Source organism: Dipodomys spectabilis, unplaced genomic scaffold (assembly GCF_019054845.1).
Source record: "Dipodomys spectabilis isolate Male_0828 unplaced genomic scaffold, ASM1905484v1 ptg000416l, whole genome shotgun sequence".
In the NCBI taxonomy this organism is placed as follows: domain Eukaryota; kingdom Metazoa; phylum Chordata; class Mammalia; order Rodentia; family Heteromyidae; genus Dipodomys; species Dipodomys spectabilis.
In genome coordinates this window covers 2,542,796-2,567,050 of record NW_024871093.1, presented here as the reverse complement: position 1 = coordinate 2,567,050, position 24,255 = coordinate 2,542,796, and the positions used below count along the sequence as shown (strand labels likewise).

Below are 24,255 nucleotides of genomic sequence, written 5' to 3'. Positions count from 1 at the left end.
AGGGCTTGAACTCTGGGCCTGGGCACTGTCCCTCAGCTCTTCAGCTCAAGGTGAACACTCTACTACTTGCGCCACAGCGCCACTCCCAGCTTTCTGGTGGCTAAGTGGAGATGAGTCTCACAGACTTTTCTGCCTGGCTTTGAACCGCAATCCTCAGATCTCAGCCTCCTGAGTAGCTAGGATTATAGGTGTGAGCCACCAGTGTCCAGCTGTTTTTGTTTTTGTTTTAAAAAAAAGAAAAAGCAAGAGCTGGGAATGTGGCTTAGTGGTAGAGTGCTTGCCTAGCATGCATGAAGCCCTGGGTTCCATTCCTCAGTACCATATAAACAGAAAAGGCCACAAGTGGTGCTGTGGCTCAAATAGTAGAGTTCTATCCTTGAGCAAAAAGAAGCTCAGGGACAGTGCCAAGGCCCTGAGTTCAAGTCCCAGGACTGGCAAAAAAAAAAAAAAAAAAAAGCAGTTTTGTATTTCTGTGCTAGTTGAGTTCTAGGATCTTTGCTATTGATCTGTGTCAGTTCCTCCACTTCTGTGCTGACATCACATGGTCTTTTTTCCCTTTGGTGGTACTTTTTTTGGTCCTCATGTTTGCTAGGAAGGTGCTCTACCACTTTAGTCATGCCTCCAGCTCTTTTACATTTGTTATTTTTGCATAGGATCTTGTTTTTTTGCCCAGACTGACCTGGGCTGTGATCCTCCTACTTATGCTTCCCATGTAGCTGGAATAACACCCTATTATACCCAGCTTTTCATTGGCTAAGGTGGAGTCTCATAGACTTTTTTTGCTGGCCTCAAACTGTGATCCTCCTGATCTCTACCTCCTGAGTAGCTCCGATTACAGGCATGAACCACTGTGCTCAGCTTCATCAGATGGCCTTGGTTACTGTTGCCGTATCATAAGTCTTAACATTGGATTCAGAGGTTCTTTTCATTTCTCTCTTTCTTTTTAACAGAAATTGCTTTTGCTATTCCAGTATTCCTGTGTTTTCACAAAAAAAATCAGTTGCTACAAATATTCTTCCTGAGATTTAGATGAAAATGGCATTAAACCTACAGTTTTTACATGAATGAGGGTGAATTTAAATTCTGCTTCTGCATGAATTGACGTGATCATGCAGTGTTTCTTGTTCTTGTTGATATAATGGTTGCATTGGCTGATTTTCAATCATCAAGCCCAGTGTTTACTGCTAGCATTAACCCTATCTGATTATTGTGATATGTGTGTGTGTGTGTGTGTGTGTGTGTGTGTGTGTGCACGTGCGTGCACCTGTGCATGTGTGTATTGCCAGTACTGAGGCTTGAACCTTAGGCCTAGATGCTGTCTCTGAGATCTTTTTGCTCAAAGCTAGCATTCTACCACTTAAGCCACAGAACCACTTACAGCTTTTTCTGTAATTAGTTGGTAGTAAGACTTTCCTGCCATGGCTGACTTGGTGATCCTCAGATTTCAGCCTCCTGAGTAGCTAGGATTACAGGCATGAGCCACCAGTATCTGGCTTATTGTGGTACATAACAATGATAAGGTATTCATACTATTTATATGCCATACTACTTATATGTATACATCTTACTGGATCCAAAATGCTAACAATTCTGCTGGGGCTTCCCCTCCTCATGGATAATAGATACTATTGTGAAGTTTTCTTTTCTTGTGCTATCTTTACCCAACTTGGTATCTTCACTGTCCTTACAAAATGAATTGGGAATTGTGCCCTCTCCTATTTTCTGGAAGAGCTGGTGTATCAGAGAAATGGTTCAGAGAAATCATGTGAAATCATCTAGTCTGAAGATCTTTTTTTTTTCGAGGTTCAAACCAGGAGCACAATTATTTTATTAATTACAGCATAGCTTTGGTTATGGACTTGATCCTAGGCGAGATTTTGGAGTTTGTGATCTTTAAGGTATTGGTTATGTCATCTAAGCTGTCAGATTTGTGGGCAGAATGGTTAATAGTATTCCCTCGTGTCCTTTTTACATCTGTAGGAACTGCACTGTTAAGTGCATGCCTCGTTCTTGATACTGTGAATTTCATGTTTTCACTTAGCAGGCAACCAAGCCAGTGTGGCTCAGACCACAGGTTCTGTTAGCAACATCTCTGAAGGACTATTCAAATCTCTCCCCCGTGTGTGCCAGCCAGTAGCCAGTGCAAGCTGGGTGTCCATGTGGCCTTTTGTTTCGTTCTCCAAATCTGGTTAACTTCTTGGTCAATGGCAAAGTCTGGACAGTGACCTGAGGTTTAGGCAAGGGTTGTTTCAAGCAGCAGGTTGTGGGCCATATGCAGTGGGAAGAAGCTACAGAAGAGGCTGAGGTTATGGGAGAGATGGAAGAGCAAGTCCTCATGGAGGAGGAAGGACATGGTCCTTAGGACCAGCTGCTGCTTCAGCTAGGAGAATGGCAGTCACCAGAGGCCTGCAGGGTGAGTGCAGAAATCCGAGTGTGGAAAGCTCCAGTGGTCTAATAGGTGGACTTGTTTTTGTCAGGTGCATGAGGAAGCACGATCTTTTGTTGGGGTGACTGCAATGAATAAATGTCCGGTGAGTGCCACCTGCTTCAAGAGCCACTGGGAGAGGAAGAGGGTGGGGTGTGACAGGATTTGATTAGGGCTCAGCAGCAGCCCCGGGTTTGTGGAAGCGCAGAGAAGTGTAGCTCCCAGCCCTTGGCCATATGGCAGAGGTCTTGGGCCCCTTGAAAGGGCCCTAGCCCGCCTGGGGGAGATAGTGTTGAATCCATAGGTCATCACAGAAAACCAGCAACCTCACTGCCACTGACTAGACACATGGGGTGGAGCCAGGGGTACCATGTTGGGGCCTGGCTAGAGATGCAAGGGTGTGCCAACTAGAGGATAAACGTGGGGGTTGAGGACAAGCTCCAAAGGGTCCAGGTGGACCTGAGGCTGAGAAGGGTAGGGATCAGTCCTAGCAGGAGCACAGAGATGCCAGGATTTGGAGGAATGAGTGGCATGGGGAAGGCCCGTGAGAGGAGGTGTGTATAGCTGCCCCATCTCTGGGAACAAGACTGCCTAGATGGAAATTCCTTCTTGTGACGGGACTCCTTTTCCCTGATCTCACACATTCCCACATACACCCCCCGCCCCACACACACACATACCACCACAGGGGACCTGAAAAAGGTGTACAGCCATGCTAGTGGTGCCATGCCAACATACCCTGATCTAGCCACCAGGTGGCAGTGGTGGGCACGAGGTAAAGCTTTCAAACATCAAATAATGCTGATGCTTTCGAAGCTACTTAAAGAGCAAGGCATCCAACCCCAACACAGAACTCCAATGACTTTCCTCACCGGGAATTTTCTAATAAGAAAAGGGTTGAGAATCCAAAAACAAGAGAGGACTGTCTGGAAAGCTTGCCAGTTTCCAGGTGAGCTCTGGTCTCTGTGACATAGGTGCTGCCCATCCATAGCCCTGCAATGGGGCTCCCTGACCTACCGTCCTGGAAATCATCTGATGGCAATCACCTGGAGATCTGCACATGTGGTTCAGTAGAGAAAGTTTTACTTTTTCTGTTTCAGTTTTTTCCTTTTCTTTATTTTTCTTGCCTAATTCCTCTGTCTCTAACTTCCAAGAGAGAATTGAATAACTATGGTGGGAATGGGTGTCCTGGTCTTGTTCCTGATCTTAGGGAGAAATCTTTCCATCTTTCTCCACTGAGTATAGTTCTTAGCTGTAGATTTTTCATAAACATTCTTTTCAAAAAATCATTTTAAGGAAAGTCCCTTTCATTTCTGTCTTGCTGAGTATTTTTATAATGAAAAGGTACAGTATTGGAAACCACTTATGGCTCATGCCAGTAATCCTAGCTACTCAGGAGGCTGAGAGCTGAGGATGGCAGTTCGAATTCAGCCTGGGCAGGGAAGTCCATGCGACTTTTATCTCCAATTAATCACAGAAAAAGCCAGAAGTGGTGCTGTGGCTCAAGTGGTAGAGCACTAACCTTAAGCAAAAAGGAGCTCAGAGACAGCACCCAAGACTAGAGTTCAAGCCTCAAGACTGGGAAAAAAGAAAAAAAAGAAAGGAAAGAGTATTGAATAGGTGCTGTCCTTTTTCTTTATCAGTTGAGATGATTGTGTGGCTTTTTTCCCTTCAATCAAATTGGTACCTCTGGCTTGATTTTCTTCTCTTGAACCAACATTGCTTTCCTGAACAAATATCACTTGGTTATGGCATATATTCCTTTTGATATAATGTTGGGTTTTGTTTGATAGTATTCCATTGGGGAATTTCGCATCTATATTCATAAAGTAATATAACATAGTTTTCTTGTGATATCTTTCATATCAGGTCTCACTTCAAAAAGCAAGAAGCAGTTCTTGGGGCTGGGAAGGTGGCTCAGTGGTAGAGCGCTTGCCTTGCATGCATGAGGCCCTGGGTTCGATTCCTCAGCACCACATACGCAAAAAGAAAAAAGCCGGAAGTGGGGCTGTGGCTCAAGTGGTAGAGCGCTAGCCTTGAGCTGAAGAGCTGAGGGACAGCGCCCAGGCCCAGAATTCAGGTCCCACGACCAGACCAAAAAAAAAAAAAAGAAAAAGTATTTCTTCCTCTTCAATTTTTTTGGGGGAAATGTTTATGAAGCATTGGTATATTTTTATATGCTTGGTGTAAAATTCACCAATGAAACCATCTGGTCCTAGGCTTTTTATTTTTTTGGGTCTGGTCGTGGGGCCTGAACTCTGGGTCTGGGCGCTGTCCCTCAGCTCTTCAGCTCAAGGCTAGCGCTCTACCACTTGAGCCACAGCGCCACTCCAGCTTTTTTCTTTTTGCTTATGTGGTGCTGAGGAATTGAACCCAGGGCCTCATGCATGCAAGGCAAGCGCTCTACCGCTGAGCCACCTTCTCAGACCCTAGGCTTTTCTTTGTCTAAAAATTTTTGATTGACAATTTATTGTAAATCTGTTAAGATTTTCTATTTTTCCTTTAGTCACTCTTGGCAATTTTGTGTGCTTCTAGGAATTTGTCTCTTTCATCGGCTTAGTTTTTTGGAACATAGTGTTCTCTCAGAATTCTTTTTATTTCTGCAAGGTCAATAGTAATGTCTCCACTCTGAATTCTGATTTTTTTCAAATATCTCATTTTGCTAAAATGTTTGCCAACTTTATTGATCTTTTCAATGAAGCAACTTTTATTTTCACTGGTTCTCTTGATTGTTTTTCTGTTCTCTTTTATTTATCTCCACTCTAATCTTTGTTTTCTCTCTTCAGCTGGCTTTGGGTTTAATTAAACTAATATTTGGCAGGTTTTTTTGTTTTGAACTCTGGGACTGGGCACTGTCCCTGAGCTCTTCAGCTCAAGGTAAGTGCTCTACCACCTGAGCCACAGTGCCACTTCCAATTTTCCTGGTAGTTAACTGGAGATAAGAGTCACACAGACATTCCTGCCAGGGCTGGCTTTGTACCACGATCCTTAGATCTCAGCCTCCTGAGTAGCTAGGATAATAGGCATGAGCTACCAGCACCCAGTTTAGCTGGCTTCTTAAAGTATAGAGTCTGTTTGTTGATGTCAGGTTTTCTTTCTTTCTTTCTTTCTTTTTTTTTTGGTTGGACCTTAGGCTTGAACTCTGGGCCTGGGTGCTGACCCTCTTCACTTCAAGGCTAGCGTTCTACCACTTGAGCCACAGAGCCACTTCCAGTTTTCTGAGTGGTTTATTAGAGATAAGAATCTCACAGACTTTCCTCCTGGAGCTGGCTTTAAAGCACAATCCTCAGATCTCAGCCTTCTGAGTAGCTAGGATTACAGGCATGAGCCACCAGCGCCCAGTGGTTTTCTTTCTTTTTAAACATATCATTTTATAGTTATATTTCTCTTGAGCACTGTTTTGCTGCATCCGTAGATTTTGGTATATATTGTTCTTCTCATTTTCATTCTTCTCAGAGTAGTTTTAATTCTTCTTGTCATTTTATCTTTGGTTTTAAAAGCATTGGGGATGATCTTTAATTTCCTCATATTTGTGAACTTTGAAGGGCTTTTTGTTGTTGTTTCGTTTTGTGGGGCTTCTTTTTTGCCATTACTGGGTCTTAAACTCAGAACCATCTTCAGTCATCTTCCTTCTTTATGACTGGCACTATTCCTCTTGAAACCATGCTTCCAGTCTGGATTTTTATCTGGTCAAAATGGAGATGGAGTCTTGGCAGACTTTTCTGCCCAGGCTGGCTTAGAACTGTGATCCTTCGAGTAGCTAGGATTACAGATGTAAGCCATCCGCACTCTGCTCTGCTACCCATTTTTAGTTTCATTTCACTGAGGACAGAGAAGATATTTTTTTTTTGGGGGGGGGGGGTCCGGTCATGGGGCCTGAACTCTGGGCCTGGGTGCTGTCCCTCAGCTCTTCAGCTCAAGGCTAGCACTCTACCACTTGAGCCACAGCGCCACTTCCGGCTTTTTTCTTTTTCGCTTATGTGGTGCTGAGGAATTGAACCCAGGGCCTCATGCATGCAAGGCAAGCGCTCTACCACTGAGCCACCTTCCCAGCCCAGAGAAGATATTTCATAGGATTTCAGTCCTTTAAGTTTGTTGAGACTGTTAGGTGGCCTGAAATACATGATCTATCTTGAAGAATGTTCCACATGTATTGAGAAGGAAAGATATTCTGTGGCTGCTGGGTAGAGTGTTCTGTGTGTGCCAGTTAAATCTAATGGGTTTACAGCACCCAAGAGATTTAAGCAGTGGAGGAATCTGACCAAATTATCTCTCTCTCTCTCTCTCTCTCTCTCTCTCCTTTTAATATGCTCGTCTGCCTGCTGGTTGGAGTGCTGCCTGGAGGCAGAAAGAGAGGAGTCTTCTTTCACTCAAGCTCCCCCAAACTGACTCCAAGCCAGGCAAAAAGTTCCAGCCACGACTCTGACATCAGCCTGCCAGCTCTAGAAGGAGAATATTGTCTTGCGGAGAAGACCAGAACCACAAGGCTATCCTCTCCTCCCTTCCGTCTTGGGGCTTGAACTCACTCAAGACCTAGGTGCTATCCCTAAGCATTTTTTTTTTTTTTTTGCTGATTGTGGGGCCTGAACTCTGGGCCTGGGCACTGTCCCTCAGTTCTTCAGCTCAAGGCTAGCACTCTACCACTTGAGCCACAGCACCACTTACAGCTTTTTCTGCTTCTATGGTGCTGAGGAATTGAGCCCAGGGCCTCATGCATGCAAGGCAAGCACTCTACCACTGAGCCACCTTCCCAGCCCTATTCCTAAGCTTTTGTACTCAAGGCTCACATTCAACCACTTGAGCTCCACTTCCAGCTTTTTGGTGATTAATTGGAGATAAGAGTCTCACAAACTTGCCCAGGCTGGCTTTGAACCTTTATCCTCAGATCTTAGACTCCTGAGTAACTGGGATTATAGGCATGAGCCACTGGTAGCCAGTAGGAACTGTTTTTAAAAAAAACAGATGATATACAGAGGGGTTACAGTAAGTAAGGTAGTGAGTACATTTCTTGTCAAACTTGTTACTCCCTGGAATTTTTTTTTTCTAGTCATGGGGCTTGAACTCAGGGCCTGGGCGCTGTCCCTGAGCTCTTCAGCTCAAGGCAAGCACTCTACCACTTCCCATTTTCTGGTGGTTAACTGGGGATAAGAGTCTCACGGGCTTTCCTTCCCCAGGCTGGCTTTGAACCTTGATCCTCAGATCTCAGCTTCCCGAGTAGCTAGGATTACAGGCATTGAGCCACTGGCATCCAGCAATGGGATTTTTTTTTCCCCAGTCCTGGAGCTTGAACTCAAGGCTTGGGTATTGTTCCCTGAGCTTCTTTTGCTTAAGCCTAGCATGCTACCACTTGAACCACAGCACTATGTGTGGCTTTTTCTGTGCATGTGGTGCTGAGGACTCAAACCCAGGGTTTCATGCGTGCTAAGCAAGCACTCCACCACTAAGCCAAACTCAGCCTCCTGTAGCTAGGATTACAGATATGAGCTATCAGCACTCTGCTCTGCTACCCATTTTAGTTTCATTCCACTAAGAACAGAGAAGATATTTCATAGGATTTCAGTCCTTTAAGTTTGTTGAGACATGTTTGGTGGCCTGACATATGGTCTATTTTTTAATTATTATTTAATTTTAATTTTATTTTCTTGTAAAGATGCTGTGCAGAGAGGTTACAGTTAGAATTATTTTTTAAGACAGAATTACAAGGACCCAGCAACCCGGTTCCTAGAATACTCAGTCACATTTACATGTTTAAAATTAAGCGGGGTGCTGGTGGGCTCACGCTTGTAATCGTATCTACTCAGGAGGCCAAGATTTGAGGATTCTGGTTCAAAGCTCCCTGGGCAGGAAAGTCCACAAAACTCTTATCTCCTATTAACCATCAGAAAAATGAAAGTAGCGCTGTAGCTCAAAGTGGTAGAGCACTGGCCTTGAGCAAAAGGAGCTCAGGGACAGCACCCAGGACTAGAGTTCAAGCCTCGGGACCAGTGCACATGCGCCAGCGTGCATGCGCGCGCTCCCACCCACCCACCCACCCACACACACACACACACACACACACATGCATGCACACACACAAAAATGAAAAAAAAAATTAAATAAAATGCTTGCAAAGTTATCTGTGGCACAGTGTCATAACAAATAGAAACAGAAAGTTTTAAAAAAGAAAGAAAATAACCCAAATACTCATCAACAGACCAGGCTATAGGCTAAATAAATTTGAGCACAACCATCAGTCAGTGAAAAACTATATTGTTGTAAGGAAAAAAGTTTAAAGAAATCTTTTATGTCTTCATAAGAAAAACATTAAGATTCACTGCTACATAAAGACAGCAAGATAGAAGCTGGAGGCGTGGTTCAAGTGGTACAGAGATAGCTGTGAGCAAGCAAACTGAGTGAGAACGAGGCCTTGAGTTCAAGTCCTGGTACTAGCAAAAGAATATGAAATTAAATTAGTACCTATTTGGGCACATTTATAAAACATATTATTGGTACCTTTATTTGCCTCTTGGTGAGAAAGTGAAGTAGGTCACTAGAAACTGGAAAAGTTAGTCTTTATTCATAGACTTTTTTTTTTTTTTTGCCGGTCATGGGGCCTGAACTCTGGGTCTGGGCGCTGTCCTTCAGCTCTCCAGCTCAAGGCTAGCACTCTACCACTGGAGCCACAGTGCCACTTCTGGCTTTTTCTGTTTATGTGGTGCTGAGGAATCGAACCCAGGGCCTCATGCTTGCAAAGCATGCACTCTACCGCTGAGCCACCTTCCCAGCCCCTATTCATAGACTTTTGGAACCATTGTTTTATAAACCATATAAGAATTTATAGGTTGGGGCTGGGAAGGTGGCTCAGTGGTAGAGCGCTTGCCTTGCATGCATGAGGCCCTGGGTTCGATTCCTCAGCACCATATAAGCAAAAAGAAAAAAAAAAGCCGGAGGTGGCAAATTTGGCTCAAGTGGTAGAGCGCTAGCCTTGAGCTGAAGAGCTAAGGGACAGCGCCCAGGCCCAGAGTTCAGGCTCCATGACCGGACCCAAAAAAAAGAATTTATAGGTTAAAAAATAAATACGTTGCTGGGCATAGTGGTGCATGCCTATAATCTCAACACTTGCGAAACAGAGGCAGAAGGATCAAAAGTTGGAGGCCAGTTTGAGCTCTTTAGTTCCAGGGCGGTGTGGGCTACATAACAAGACCCTGTCTCCATATGAAACCAACACTAAGGAAAATAAGGGACACCTTTGTTAAAATAGCACGCTGTGCTCAGAACATCGGCACTTACTTCCAACATCGCAAAGGCAACAGCTCTGGCTAACCAGTCTCTACAGCAACCTGGGCAAAGTTGGTCCCAAGGCACAGGTGCCCCAACCCAGAACTCCTAGCCTAGACCACTGCTTGTAAGCCACAGACCCTGCAGTACCCAAGTCCAGTGACCAGACTCCTCATCCCAAGGAAGGCTCCCACAGCCCCTGCCACTGCCAACATCCCGTCCCCAGGGCTAGGGCCAGCCGCGATTGCCAAGGCAGGCTGATGTTTGACTGCTAAGGACCCTCCGGGCTGAGTGGGCATGGTCCCCATTGCCCGCCTCCCAAGCTTCCTGTTCCCACCCCCTCTAGACCCACGACCCTGGTGATGTACACCCACCGTGCGGAGCGCCCACTACCTGAATGTGCCTTCATCATGTGGACTGCCTTGGCCTTGGCCAGCTCCAGGGTGGTGATCCACTGCTGCCGGTCCACCTCGGAGCTGGCCTTCAGGTGATAGTTCCTTGCGCCACTGACCAGCAAGATTCCACAGGAGTCTTCCGTGTCGATCTGTGTGGTGGCCAGGTTGATGGTGCCACGACAGGTGTGGGCCATTTCACCCTGGTTCCTGCCATAGTCAAGAGAAAGTAGGTGAGACTCCCAGACTCCAATGCCACCAACTAAGACAATTTCACAGGATCTCAGGACCTCGGGGCTGGGAGAGGCCCTGGAGCCATTGTTGGAAGGCAAGGCCTGTCGGAATTGCCCTATTCCAGCTGTCATGGTTTAGTGGGACTCTGAGGTCTAGTCTGCGCACCATGCCCTGGTATGGTTTGAGCCCTTGTAGACATGGAGACTTCCAGGGTTCCAGAAGGCAGAACAGGCCTCAGGCTCTGTACCAGACTCTCTGCACTAAGTCTCAGAACCATGGAATCGGAGCAGGGTGAGATTCTGCCACTAAACAGAAATTGGAAGCCCTGAGCCCCAGGGGGTAGATTCAGAAGCACCTCCTGCTCAGAGCAACCTGGAGACACCCTCATCCCTGACTTTTTCCTATGACATCAAGAGATCCACAGAGGCTGGACATCAGGGGCTCATAACTATAATCCTAGCTACTCAGGAGGTTGAGATCCAGAGGATTATGGTCCAAAGCTAGTCTAAACAGGAAAGTCCGTAAGAGCCCATCTCTAAAATAAGTGGCCAAATACTGAGCTGGAGGTGTGGCTCAAGTAGTAGAGTACCAGCCCAACAAGCAAGTCAAGCAAATGTGAAGCCCTCAATTCAAATCCTAGTACTGGTAGAGGATAATGGAGAGAGGGAAGAATGGAGGGAAGGAGGGAGGAAAGGAAGGAGGTAGAAAGATCCACAGAGCAAGGATGCCACCCTTCTTGGGCTCCACAATGAATGAACTGAAGGCACTGGCTGGACTAGGACAGTGTTAGCTCACAAGGAATCAACCCCAACCTCTTTGGGAAGTAAAAGATTAGCAAACTAATGGTGTCAGCACAACAGGAAGTGATGGAGATCCAACTGTGTACCACTTCTACCTGTGAGCAGTGTCTGAAAAGTCAGAACCAACCACCATGACTGGTTCTACTTAGTCCCTGAGCTGCAGGAAATGCCAGAACCCCAGCCCAGCACCAAGTCTCTCCACAGACGGTGCTGGAAAGGAAAGGGCAGGGCAGGAGGAGCTCCATGGCAATTTTCTGCTGCCTTTAGGTTCTTATTGACATTCCCTGCCTCTTCATTACCTCTCATTTTTCTTGCTTTTTCTACCAGTTTATTATTATTATTGTTGTTGTTGTTGTTGTTTGGGGTAGGAGAGGCTTGAACTCTTGGTCTGGGCACTGTCTCTGAGCTTTTTTTTCCTCAAGGCTAGTGCTCTATCACTAGAACCATGGCTCCATTTTTTTTTTTGCTTTCTGTGGTTAATGGGAAATAAGAATCTCATGGACTTTTCTTCTACCCAGGCTGATTTTGAACCCTGATCCTCAGATTTTACGCTGGGTGTAAGCCACCAGCACCTAGCCTACTCTACCAGTTGTGAAGCCAAATGAATTCACTCCCAATGAGACATTTATCTTTCTTTGAACAGTGGTTTGCCTGTTTGGGCTCCTTTCTGCCTGGTTACATTCCTTAGAGAAAATGCCCAGCTTCTAAGTGCTGGCATCACGCACGCTCTCGTGTAACTGGCATTGCATAGCTAGAACTGCCTGCCAGGCAGACGCTCCAGCCTTAGATTTTAGGCGCATTTGAGGCTGGCAATTTGTTCAAGTGCTAAATAGTATAGTGACAGGCCATAATTGACATTAAAAAAGAGGGTCATGAGCTGTGTTCTAGAGGAGACTAGAACAAAAGTTCTAGGATCCAAGCTCTGAGAGCAAGGGAATAGACGAGACAAAAGTAAAAGCCAGGCACTGGTGGCTCACACCTGTAATCCCAGCTACTCAGGTTGCCGAGATCTGGTTATTGTGGTTCAAAGCCAGCGGGGGGGCAGTAAAGTCCAAGACTCATCTCCAATTAGCCAGTGAGAAGCTGGAAGCGGCTCAAGTGGTAGAGCACCAGCCGTAAGCAGCAGAAACAAAAAAGGTGAGAGAACAAGGTCAAGATCACAAGGTCCTGAGTTCAAGTCCTAGTACCGGCAAAAAGTCAGGAAGGAAAGAAGGGAGAGAGGGCGGGAGCAAAGGAGAAAACAGACTAGAGAAGCAGGCAGGGACCCTGTGCAGGATTAAGGATTTAGACTCATCCTTCAAACCTGTAAAACAGAGGGCCTTTAGGCTCAGAAAAGGTGAAGAGTTCCAGAAGTTTCTATAGATAAATGGAACGCAAGTGGAGTTCCTGTGGGTACCAGGTCACTAGTTCAGATCCACGCACTCACCCTCACTCAATGGATCTCTCTGCTGTTCGCCCAACTACTCAGCTTACTAGGCTGCACAGCTCGCCCTGGGCTTCATCTATCCACTCAGAAGCCCTGACAGTTGGTCAGGCGGTGCTATTTGGAAAGTGCCCAACATCACAAGTGCCAGGCAGTGCCCATCCCACAGAAGCTGCCTCTGTGTGCTCGTTTCCACGGTCATGGGGAGGCCTGACACCATTTCACGTGGCATCTGGCCTCCTTCTTTGCCACTGAAGATTTCTCTGGAGAAATGCTAAATAAAGTCTGCCACGACAAGGACAGTTCTGATGCCATTTAGAAAGGGAAAATTAAAATGAACAGGCCATTCTCCTGTTCCTGAGATTCACATTGATGTGAATGTTCGGCCCTAACAAAATGACAGGAACTTATAAAAACAGCGCAGCATTTGAATGGGTGCGGCCGAGGGAGAAAAGCAGACGTTGGTTTGTTTCGTAAATATTTATCAAGAATGTTCCAGATGAAATGGATGGACCTAGAACACATCATGTTAAGTGTGGTAAGCCCAAGCTCAGAGAGACAAACTGCATGTTTTCTCTCATATGTGGTATAAAATACTGGGAACATAATAAATTCCACAGGATTCTAAGCATTCACACACAGTGAGATCAAAGGAAGATAATCTTAGGAGAGGAACAGAAAGGCCCAATGCCCATATGCATCTGATCATACAAAATAATAAGTATCTTAATGAATCCAGGAAATAAAGTTGTTTTTTTTTCATTTGTTCATTTATGTGTCTTTGGAAGTATAAGCAAAGGCACAGAACTGGAGGGACAAAGGGTGAACAAATGCAGCAATGGTTCTCAATGGACACTGTTGAAAACAAACTATACAATTTCTGGGTAGGGATGGTAGGGGAAAACTGGGAGACCAGTGAGGGAAGGGGTGACATTGTTCAAAAAGAAATGCTCTCATTACCTGACTTATATAACTGTAACCCCTCAGTATATCACCTTTGTAATAACTAGAAAAGAAAGTAAAAAGAATGTTCCATATGAAAGGCACATGTAAGAGAGATTTCACTCCAATTTACAACCAAAAAGGGGAAGCCAGAAAGATCAGTCACACATCCCAGTTCATAGAACTAATGAATATCAAAGCCAGAGTAGAACTAGGCCTCTTGGCCCCCTAGACAGGGTTCTTTCTACAAAGAACACAGGACTAACTGTCCAGAAATGGCACTTTGATTTACTTGATCGTTATCTGTATCTACCAGTCACAAGTTCTGAACCTAAATCCTTCACTGGGTACTAGTGGCTTATGGCTACAATCCTAGCTGCTCAGGAGGCTGAGATCTAAATGACTATGGTTGGAGGCCAGCCTGGGCAGAAAAGTCCAGAAGACTCCATCTCCAAATCAGCAAAGAAGGAGGAGGAGGAGGAGGAAAAGGAGGAAGAAGAAGGAGGAGAAAGAAGAGGAGGAGGAAGAGGAGGAGGAGGAGGAGGAGGAGGAGAAAGGAGGGGGAGAAAGAGGAGGAGGAGGAGGAAGAAGAAGAGGAAGAGGAAGAGGAGGAGGAGGAAGAAGAGGAGGCTTCTTCTTCATGGCTCAAGTAGTAAAACATCAGAACAGCAAGCAAGTCAAGCCCTGAGTTCAAACCTCAGTATTGTCCAAAACAAAACAAAACCCCCTAACATTCCATGAGACACAGTGCTAGCCTTGCCTTGTCCCTGCACAACTCAAACCTAACCCATAATAAGAGCTCTGAGACCACATGCTGCTTTATGAATTCATGCATGAGATTCAGACAGGCCCTGGGAGGTGATCTAGCTCTAGCACCAGGGAGTTCCCAACATCCCAGCCTCCAGCATCAGTCACAGAAAACCCATCAGGGCCCTCAGAACATCAGAGCATCATTGAGAGTCAGCCACGGGGGAGGAGGTGCATCACAAGACCATGCCCTGCAGAGCCTGCCGAAGATGATCAGCGATTTCCAATAGAAATGAAAAGCTCTTGACCCATAGGAAATGGATAAACATGACACAAGAAACCATGGTACCTTTCTTTCCATGTCAATACAATTTTTTCATTCAGTTTCGGGTGTTTTTTTTCTTTATACTGGAGTCTTCAAACTTGTGTTCTACTTCACTTCTGTTTAGTTTTGTCTCACACTTTTGCCCAGGCTTTCCTCAAAACTAAAATTCTCCAGGTTCTATCTCTTGAGTACCTAAAACCACAGCATTTATTACTACATTTGGGTGGGGTGATTTGTTGAGATAGTCTTTGGGGGGGAGCGGAGGTGCTGGGATGATCTGGAACCCTAATTCTCCTATTTCTGCCACCTGAGCATCTGGGATTACAAGCATGTGACATCACACTCAGCCCATTGTAAGTTTGTTGGTTTGTTTGCTTGCTTTTTTTTTTTTTTTTTTTGGTTGGTCATGGGGCTTGAACTTGGGCTTGGGCGCTGTCCCTGGGCTCTTCAGCTCAAGGCAAGTGCTCTACTGCTTGAGCCTTAGCACTACTTCTGGTTTTCTTGCGGTTTATTGGAGATAAAGAGTCTCATGGACTTTCCTACCTGGGCTGGCTTTGAACCATGATCCTTAGACCTCAGCCTTCTGAGTAGCTAGGATTACAGGCATGAGCAGCACCTAGCTTCATTGTAGTTTTGAATTGTTGAGACTGATAAGCTTAAAGTGACACCCTGAACTCACTAAGCAGAATTCAGCCCTGAGCCAGGCCATGGTGGTTTTCTTTTTTTTCTCTTTTTTGCCAATCCTGGGGCTTGAATTCAGGGCCTGGGCACTGTCCTTGAGCCTCTCTGTGCTCAAGACTAGTGCTCTACCACTAGAGCAGCACCATTTCTGGCTTTTTCTGAGTAGTTTATTGGAGATAAAAGTCACAAACTTTTCTGCCCCAGCTGGCTTCAAACCGCTACCTCAGCTCTCAGCCTCCTGAGTAGCTAGGATTACAGATGTGAGCCACCAGCACCCAGTCCGTAGTTATTTCTTTAACCACCATTAATAACAGATAAACTGAACGTCTAGCAGAAATCTACATATACACCCATATCAGGGGTTTAATTTTTGCTTCAACCATCACACAATTTGGAAAACTTGAGAGAAAGAAAGTCTTAGTTCATTTTTTTTCTTTATTTATTCTTTCCTTTTTTTTTTTTTTTTTTTTTTTTTGCCAGTTGTGGGGCTTGAACTCAGGGCCTGGGCACTGTCCCTGAGCTCTTTTGCTCAAGACCAGCACTCTACCACTTGAGCCACAGCTCCACTTCTGGTTTTTGAGTAGTTAATTGGAGACGATAACCTCACAGGGACTTTGCTGCCTGGGCTGGCTTTGAACTGGGATCTTCAGATCTCAGCCCTCTGAGTTGCTAGGATTACAGGGATGAGCATTGGCACCCACCACATGTTTTTTTGTATATTCCTGATGTCCCAGGTTTTTCCTTCTCTCATCTCCTACAGGGCATCTGCTAGGCATATGCTCTACTGCCTGAGCTATACATCCAGCCTCTTTTGCTTTATTTATTTTTTAAAGTAGGATCTTGCATTTAGGTCTAGGCCCAGCCTGGACTGTGATCCTTCTATTTATTTTTCCACATAGCCAGGATGTCAAGAAGTGGCACCATACATAGCTTCTATTGTTTAAGATTAGGGTCTCAAATATTTTTTGCCTAAGCTAGCCTTGAATCATGAACCTCTTGGTCTCAGTCTCCAGATTAGCTAGGATTATAAGCCACTATACCTGACCTCTATTCATTCTGCTGCTGACAAGTTCTATTCGTTTTCCATTCATTCCAGAAGACTTTTTTGTTACTGGATAAATATTTCTTTTTTTCAAGCATTGGGAAAATGTGTCCTCCCCTTCTGGTCTCCATGTGTTCTGATGAAATCTTCTGTCATTCAGGTTGTTTCCCTTTAGGGGCCATGTCGCTTCTGTTTCAGATGGTTTTGTCATTATTTTTTAAGAAGTTTGATAATGATATATGTTAATTTTTGTCCTTTTTGAATCTGTGCATTCATGTCTTCTGTCAAACTTGGGGAATTTTCAGACATTATCTCTTTACTTTTCCTGTGTCACCTTTCTTCTCTTCTGGGAGACCAAAGGCACATATTGAGGTTATTTTGTTGTTACAGTCTCACTGGTCCAAGATGCAGCCAGCTCTACATTGGTTTTGATGGAACAGGGTTTGAACACAGGGCCTCATGCTTAATAGGCAGGTGCTCTTCTGCTTGGGCCATACCACCAGTCCTCAGTTCATTTTTTCCCAACTATTTCTATCGTGTTCTTTAGATTGGATCATTTTTATTGTTCTGTCTTCAAGTTAACTTTTCCTCTGTTCCTTCATTCCGAATGTTTTGGTTATTATGTTTATTTAATTCTAAATATTTAGATTTGGCTTTTCTTTCTATCTTCCATTTCTTTGCTTTAACATTCTATCTTTGAGACTCAGTATTAAGCCTGCTATGAAAATACCTAGGAGATCAGGTATAAGCACTGTTTAAAACATATCTTAGGCTGAGCAGTGGCTCGTATCTGTAATCCTAGCTGCTCAAGAAGCAGAGATCTGAGGATCGTGGTTCAAAGCCAGCCCGGGCAGGAAAGTCCATGAATCTCTTATCTCCAATAAACTACTGAAAAGCTGGAAGTGGCTCTGTGGCTCAAGTGGTAGAGTGCTAGCCTGAGCAAAAGAAGCTCAGGGACAGCACCCAGGCAGAATTCAATCACCAGCACCGGCAAAAAAAAAAAAAAAAAGCCTGTTAGACTCTCACCTCCAATTAACCACAAAAAGCAATTAACCACAAAAAGCCAGAAGTGACTTTGTGGCTCAAATGGTATAGTGCTAGCCTTGAGCACAAAAGCTCAGGGACAGTATCCAGGCCCTGAGTTTCAAGATCCAGAATACACACACACACACACACACACACACACACACACACAAACACACGCACGCACGCACGCACGCACGCACAGTAAAGACAAGGAAAGAATTGTATCATTGCTTAGCTATTGCTTATTTATTCAAGTAACTACTGATAACATTTGCACCTTGGCATTTTACCTTTGCTTACCTAAATGGAGTGTGTGTGTGGGTGTGGGTGTGGGTGGGTGTGTGTTGTGCATGTGTGCGTGCTAGTACTGGATCTTGAACTGTCCCTGAGCTTTTTCACTTAATGCTACCACTTGAACCACGGCTCCAATTCTGGCTTTTCGGTGGTTAACTGGAAATAAGAGTCTTACTGACTTTCCTTCCCCAGGCTGGCTTCAAACCTTGATCTTCAGATCTCAGCCTCCTGAGTATCTAGTATTACAGGTATAAGTCACCCAATGCCCAGCACCTAAATGGATGTTTAAGACCATATTGATTACCTAGGCACTGGTGGTTCATGCCTGTAATCCTAGCTACTCAGGAAACTAAGATCTGAGGATCACAGTTCAAAGGTAGCCCGGGCAGGAAGGTCCTGGAGACTCCCATCTCCAATTAACCACCAGAAAACCGGAAGTGGCACTGTGGCTCAAGTAGTAGAGCAAGCCCCACGACCGGAAGAAAAAAAAAAAAAACCATATTGATTGTCAAAAACTTGTTCATTCAAGCTTGTCCACATTCTACTTAAATGCCCTCCAGCCATGTCCTCTCTCCTTTAGAATGACAGAAACAAGGGGTTCATTATACAACACCTCCGATTCCCATAATCAAAAATACAGTCTCCATGTATTATGTTGTAACTTGTCTTCACGTGTGGCCATGATAAACAGCAATGCCGAATGGCAGGCAGCAGAGGGGAGCCCAGAGTCACAGGGAGCTGAGCCAGGAGTGAAGTGCTACATGCTGTGTCTAAGGTGAGATTAAAATGAGGCAGGTCCCCTAGGGCTCAGGCTGGATCTATTTTGAGCTCAGTCGTGGGCCTGTGCATTGAGATTCTCCTACACAGAACAATTCAGGCTCCAAGAGCAGACTGGTTGATTAAATCACAAAATCTCTGCAGCTGCAGCCACAACCTACAGGATGTTCTCATGACCTCGGCTCTCCTCCTACCCATGATATTTAGCTTAAAAACCTCAGCGGCAAAGTCAGGCACCCGTGGCTCACACCTATAATCCTAACTACTCAGGAGGCTGAGAGCTAAGGGATGGCTCAACAGTATCATGGCAGCCTAGCAAGCTCAAGGCCCTGAGTTCAAATCCCAGTTCTAACTCCAGTACCGCCAGGGGAGAATAAAAAGGACAGCACAAACTGGCAGTGTTCTATGCAAGCTCAGCAATGCCATCTGCCTCTTTCTCCATTCCAGGCAATGGCCCAGCAGTGCAGATGACACAGTGTGCATGGAGATGGTTCAATCAGTGTTGAATGTACAGAGCTGTGCTGACCGACCACGTGATCAAAAGCACAGCACGGCCAAGTGATCAGAACTGGGAGAACTCTCTAATTATTGAAAGAGGTGGGAAAGCACCACATAAAGAACCAGCAGTGCCCAGAGTATCTACAAAGCTCAATCACCAGCGCATTCCCAGGCTGTGTCAGGAGAGCCTCGTGAAGCCACATTTCTGTGGTGACACCTGGCATGTGACTCAGCATTTGTGGAGCTAGCTGCCAGTGACAATTCTGTGCAGGGGAGTATCTTACCAGCTCCTTCTGACACGTAAGTATCCCCGTATGGTCCAGGAAACAGGCCAGTTTCCTCTGTATTCCTTTCCCTTGGAATAACCAGGTGCTGATCATCTTTTTCTTTTCTTTTTTTAGTTGGTTGTAGTGCTTGAACCCAAGGTATAGGTTCCTGAGCTTTTGTGCTCAAAAGTAGCACTCTACCACTTTGAGCCACAGTTCCACTTCCAGTTTTCTGGTGGAGATAAGCATCTCATGGACTTTCCTGCCCAGGCTAGCTTTGAACCAGAATCCTCTGATCTCAGCCTCCTGAGTGTCTAGGATGACAGGAGCCACCAGCCCCAGCCAGATTCCTGTCTTGTAATGAAACCCACACCCTTTCCTTCCTTCCTTCCCTACATCCATTCATCTTCCTTCTTTCCTCACTTCCTTCTTTCTTTCCTTCCTTTTCTTCCTTACCTCTTTGCTTCTTTTTCTTATCTTTCCTTCCACTCTTTCCTTCTCTCTCCTTCCCTTCCCTTCCTCCTACCTCTCTCTCTTTTCTCCTTTTCTTTCACTCTTCTTTCTCTCTCTCACTGAGCAGTCTTCCTATGTAACCCAAAATAGCCTCGAACTCACAATCTTCCTGCCTCTCCTTCTTGTGTACTGAGCTAATAGATGCACACTACCATGCCCAACTCACAAGCCTGTCTTTCTTTATGGGGATAACTTGCCAGTGATATCCCAGAAGGCTCTGGAAAGAGTGAAAGCCACATGCTACAATCCTAAGCTCCCTGGGAATTCCCAAGGCACTTGGCCTAAACCTACTAGCTTCTTCCTGCATGCTGTGACACCTCCACCATTCTGTCCCCGGGCAGTAATTGGAGAGTGGCACACAGGGCTGTTACCCACAGGGCCTTGCATGGTGCTGGCATGGCAGGAAATCCAATAAGTGATATAATCAAGGTTAGTACTTGTTCACAGTCACCAACATTCCAAAGCGTTTAGCAGGGAATCGTGAGCTAACCAGCCCTACCATTCCCACCCCACACTGCCACTAAGGCCCAGGTTCAGAAGCAGCTGAAGAAGTCATATGCAACATTCCACCAAAGACACAAAAATACTGGGGAGCAGGGAGGCCCATGTGACAAGGGTACCCCAGTCACATGGAAAAAAAAAAAACAGTACCAAAGATTTGTGGCCCTTAGATCAAAACATATGACCAGCATAGTGGCACATGCCTGTAATCATAGCACTCAGGAGACCTGAGACAGAGGATGGAGAAGTTAAGACCAGCGGAGACTACAAAGTGAGTTCAAGGGCAGCCTAAGCTTTATAGCGAGATTCTGTCTCAATAAAAAGCCAAGGGAGGAGGAGGAAGAGGTAAAAGATAGGAGTGAGGGAGAAGTTAGGTGTTAAGCAGAAGGGAAGGAGAAGGAGAGAAAGGTGGAGGAGGAAGGGAGAGAAGGGAAAGGAAAATGGAAGTCTATGAAGCCAACCGCATGGCCAGAGGCTCCACAGAGCTGCACAAGTTTGGTCTAATGGGAAACAAAAGGCCACGCTGACACCACTGGTAGCCAAGGCTAAGCTTCTTGAACTTGAGCCAGTGTGACATGTTAGCCTTTACCTTGAACTGACAGCCCCAAGGTGTGCAAGGAGGCAGGAGGCCAGTCCTGTGGGAAGCTGCTGCTCCAGAGGCCTGATTCCACAGGCTAGCAAGTATAAGCTCTGGATCTGATTCCACAGGCTAGCAAGTATAAGCTCTGGATCTGATTCCACAGGCTAGCATGTATAAGCTCTGGATCTGGGGAAGGTTCCACCAGTCCCCAACCAGAGTGTTCCCTGGGCCTAAGCTGGTCACTCGATGTGCAGCATGTTGAATACCTGTGCTTTTACTGGGAATCTGGGATTGGGGCACATGCCAGGTAGCAGGGGGTGAGGGGTGGGTAGAGTAATGGGATCATCTGTGAGCAAAAACCCTGATCCAGCTTCTACAAGACCTCCTTGGTGGGCAATGTTTGATGTGTTGCCACAACTCGTGTGTTGTGGGAGCCCTTGGGCAAAGGATCTTTGCAAGCTGGCATCACGAGGATGAGCCTCCTCTTGATTTTCCCCTATTCCTCTTTTCTTTTCCTTGTCAATTATGCTCTATTTACAGCCTTTGATTGTCATAAAGCATAGCTGTGTGTGGCTACAATCCCAACTCCTCAGGAGGTAGAGGCAGGAGGATCAAGGTTTGAGGCCAACTTGGACAAAAAAAGCAAGATCCTTCCTTCCTTCCTTCCTTCCTTCTCTCTTTCTCTCTTTCTCTCTCTCTCTCTCTTTCTTTCTTTCTTTCTTTCTTTCTTTCTTTCTTTCTTTCTTTCTTTCTTTCTTTCTTTCTCTTTTTGCCAGTCCTAGGGCTTGAACTCTGGGCCTGGGAACTGTCCCTGAGTCTCTCTATGCTCAAGGCTAGCACTCTACCTCTTGAACCATAGCATGACTTCCAGCTTTTCTGTTCATGTGATACTGAGGAATTAAACCCAGGGCCTCATGCATGCTGAGCAAGCATTCTATAACTAAGCCACATTCTCAGCCAAGATTCTATTTTTTCAAAGGCAAGCCAGGTATGATGATTCATACCTGTAGTCCCAGCTACTAGGGAGGTGGAGATAGAAGGATCTTGGTCCAAAGCCTGCTTGGATCAAAGCAAAAGAGCCTAACTAAAAATAAAAGCAACAAAACAGTCTAAAGCAAAAGAACTTGGAGCGGGGAGTAAGTTGTAGATGGAGCTAGCAAACATGAGGCTCTGAGCTTAGGCTCCTAGTACCAAAAAAGGGGGTGGAGTAAAAAGCATAGCTGTGGGTACAATTATACATGGCATCTTATAGCAGTGCAGAGCTAGTCTTCAGCCCAAGACCCCACTGAGGATGTGATGTGGGCAGGCACTTTGCATGTACAGACTCAGAGGGCTGCATTCCACTCCTGTACTGTCCACAAGCTTCCACCTCTTCCTACATAAGAGGATGGCAAGGTTGGGCTACTCAGGAGGCTGAAATCTGAGGATCACAGTTCAAAGCCAGCCTAGGCAGGAAAGTCCATGAGACTCTTATCTCCAATAAACCACTCAGAAAACCGGAAGTGGCGCTATGGCTCAAGTGGTAGAGCACTGGCCTTGAGCTGAAGAGCTGAGGGACAGTGCCCAGGCCAAGAGTTCAAGCCCCACAACTGACAAAAAAAAAAAAAAAGAGGGTGGCACTCCTTCACTAAAACTGTGAACCACAAATCACATCTGACTTCTGGCAAGCATCCCACAGGTGGCAAGACCTATAGCATACAGACCTCATCTTCCAACTTGGACCTGCTTCTCATGGGGTCTTGAACATGCAACACACAAACCATCAGGCACAAGGCAAGGTTTTTTAGTTGTTACTGTTGTTTTTGTTGTTTGTCAGTCCTGAGGCTTGAATTCAGGCCTTGGGCATTGTCCCTGAGCTTCTTTTGTACAAGGCTAGCATTCTACCATTTGAGCCACAGCACCACTTCCAGCTTTTTCTCTTTATGTGGTACTGAGGAATGGAACCCAGGGCTTCATGTATGCTAGACAAGCTCTCTACCTACCACTAAGCCACATTTCCAGCCCAAGATAGGAGTTTTTAAAACCTGTAAGATCACAATAAATTCTTTTTTAAAAAGCCTTTTCTTCTCTCCCCACACCATTGCTGACTTTACAAAGTGATAATAGTGCTAGACAGACACAGACCACATAGTCAAACATTTGCAATGCTACAGAAATCCATATAGGGACCATGGAAATCAGCTACTGGATCATGAAGGTGCCCATTGCAACCCAGTTATATCCATATTGTCTACCTCTTTTCTTCAGCTCCTGACTTAAACCTATAGTCTCCCTCAGAACATCTCAATCTTATTTAAATAAACACGTTTTTCTTCTTTTTCTTTTTTATTGTTATTATAAAGGTGATGTATATTCACATAGCTTAGGTATTTATAAGTACATTTCTTTTTGGACAATGTTACCCTTTCCTTTGCTCTCTCCCACGTTTTCCTTCCCGTCTGTACCTACAAGCTGTATAGTTCACTTTCAACATAGTGTCTATTGAATACCATTGTTGCATTTGTTCAATCTTTGTCCCTCCATGTCTCTGCAAAGACAAATAAAGAAAAAGAAACAAAAGATGCAGAGAAAAACAATGACAAAAATCTCTTGCTTCCATTTCCTGGAATTGATTTCAATCATTATTTTATATGATCAGAGGTACATAGGCACTGTGCCTTTGTGTTCATCCCCCAAGAGTATCTTCAGTCTCACTGTGTGTGATTATCTAGAGTCCTGTATAACGTATCATGTCCTCGTGTATTTTAGATCTTGTTTCCACATATTCAGTAAACAAGTTTTTGAGATAGAAAAGAAGCTAAGAAAAATCCAAGCTTGGCATGAACATACTTCGCATTTTTTAAAAGCCCATCAAAGCCTGGGCAATTGTCACCCATTCATTCATTTTAGTCACAGACTAAGTGAGCACGAAAGGGGGTTTCAGTGGCTAAGCACCATGCTAGATTACAAGTAGAATACAAAGATGAACTTGGCTATGATGACTTTGGGGATAAAGCTGTCTGCAGAGATGCCTCCAGAGATAGATAGATAGATAGATAGATAGATAGATAGATAGATAGATAGATAGATAGGTAGGTAGGTAGGTAGGTAGGTAGGTAGGTAGGTAGATAGATAGATAGATAGATAGATAGATAGATAGATAGATAGATAGATAGATAGATATCCTGTAAAAGTCCCAGAGGAAGAAGAAGTTGTCTTTGAAGCCATCAGGGACCACTACAGGTATTTCAAACAGGAGGAATTCAATGCAGGGGTTGTACTTACCCAGAAGATCAACTGTTGAGCCTGAAGTTTGACACAAGTGAGACAACTCTGGGGCCAATGGCATGAGAGAGCCAGGACCATGGACTAGATGCTCACCCAGAGCAGCAGCTGGAAGCTGGGTCACCAGTGCCACAAAAGGCACACTACCACAGTGTGACATTGGGCCAGGGAGAAGGAACTCAGAAGATAGACTTGCAAACTCCATCTGATGTGGGGGGAGAGAGGGAGGGAGGGAGGGAGGGAGGGAGGCAGCAAACATGACTCAGAG

General features: G+C 45.2%; 1 protein-coding gene across 4 annotated transcripts in view; it reads right to left on the bottom strand.

Annotated features, from left to right (window-relative positions):
• Positions 1-24,255, bottom strand: part of Osbp2 (oxysterol binding protein 2) — a 120,313-nt gene that overhangs the window by 89,745 nt on the left and 6,313 nt on the right. For all 4 annotated transcript variants that reach the window (XM_042667653.1, XM_042667652.1, XM_042667650.1 and 1 more), the window contains exon 2: positions 10,076-10,284. In XM_042667653.1, the coding sequence (XP_042523587.1) occupies positions 10,076-10,284 (209 nt within the window). The remainder of the gene's footprint in view (positions 1-10,075; positions 10,285-24,255) is intronic.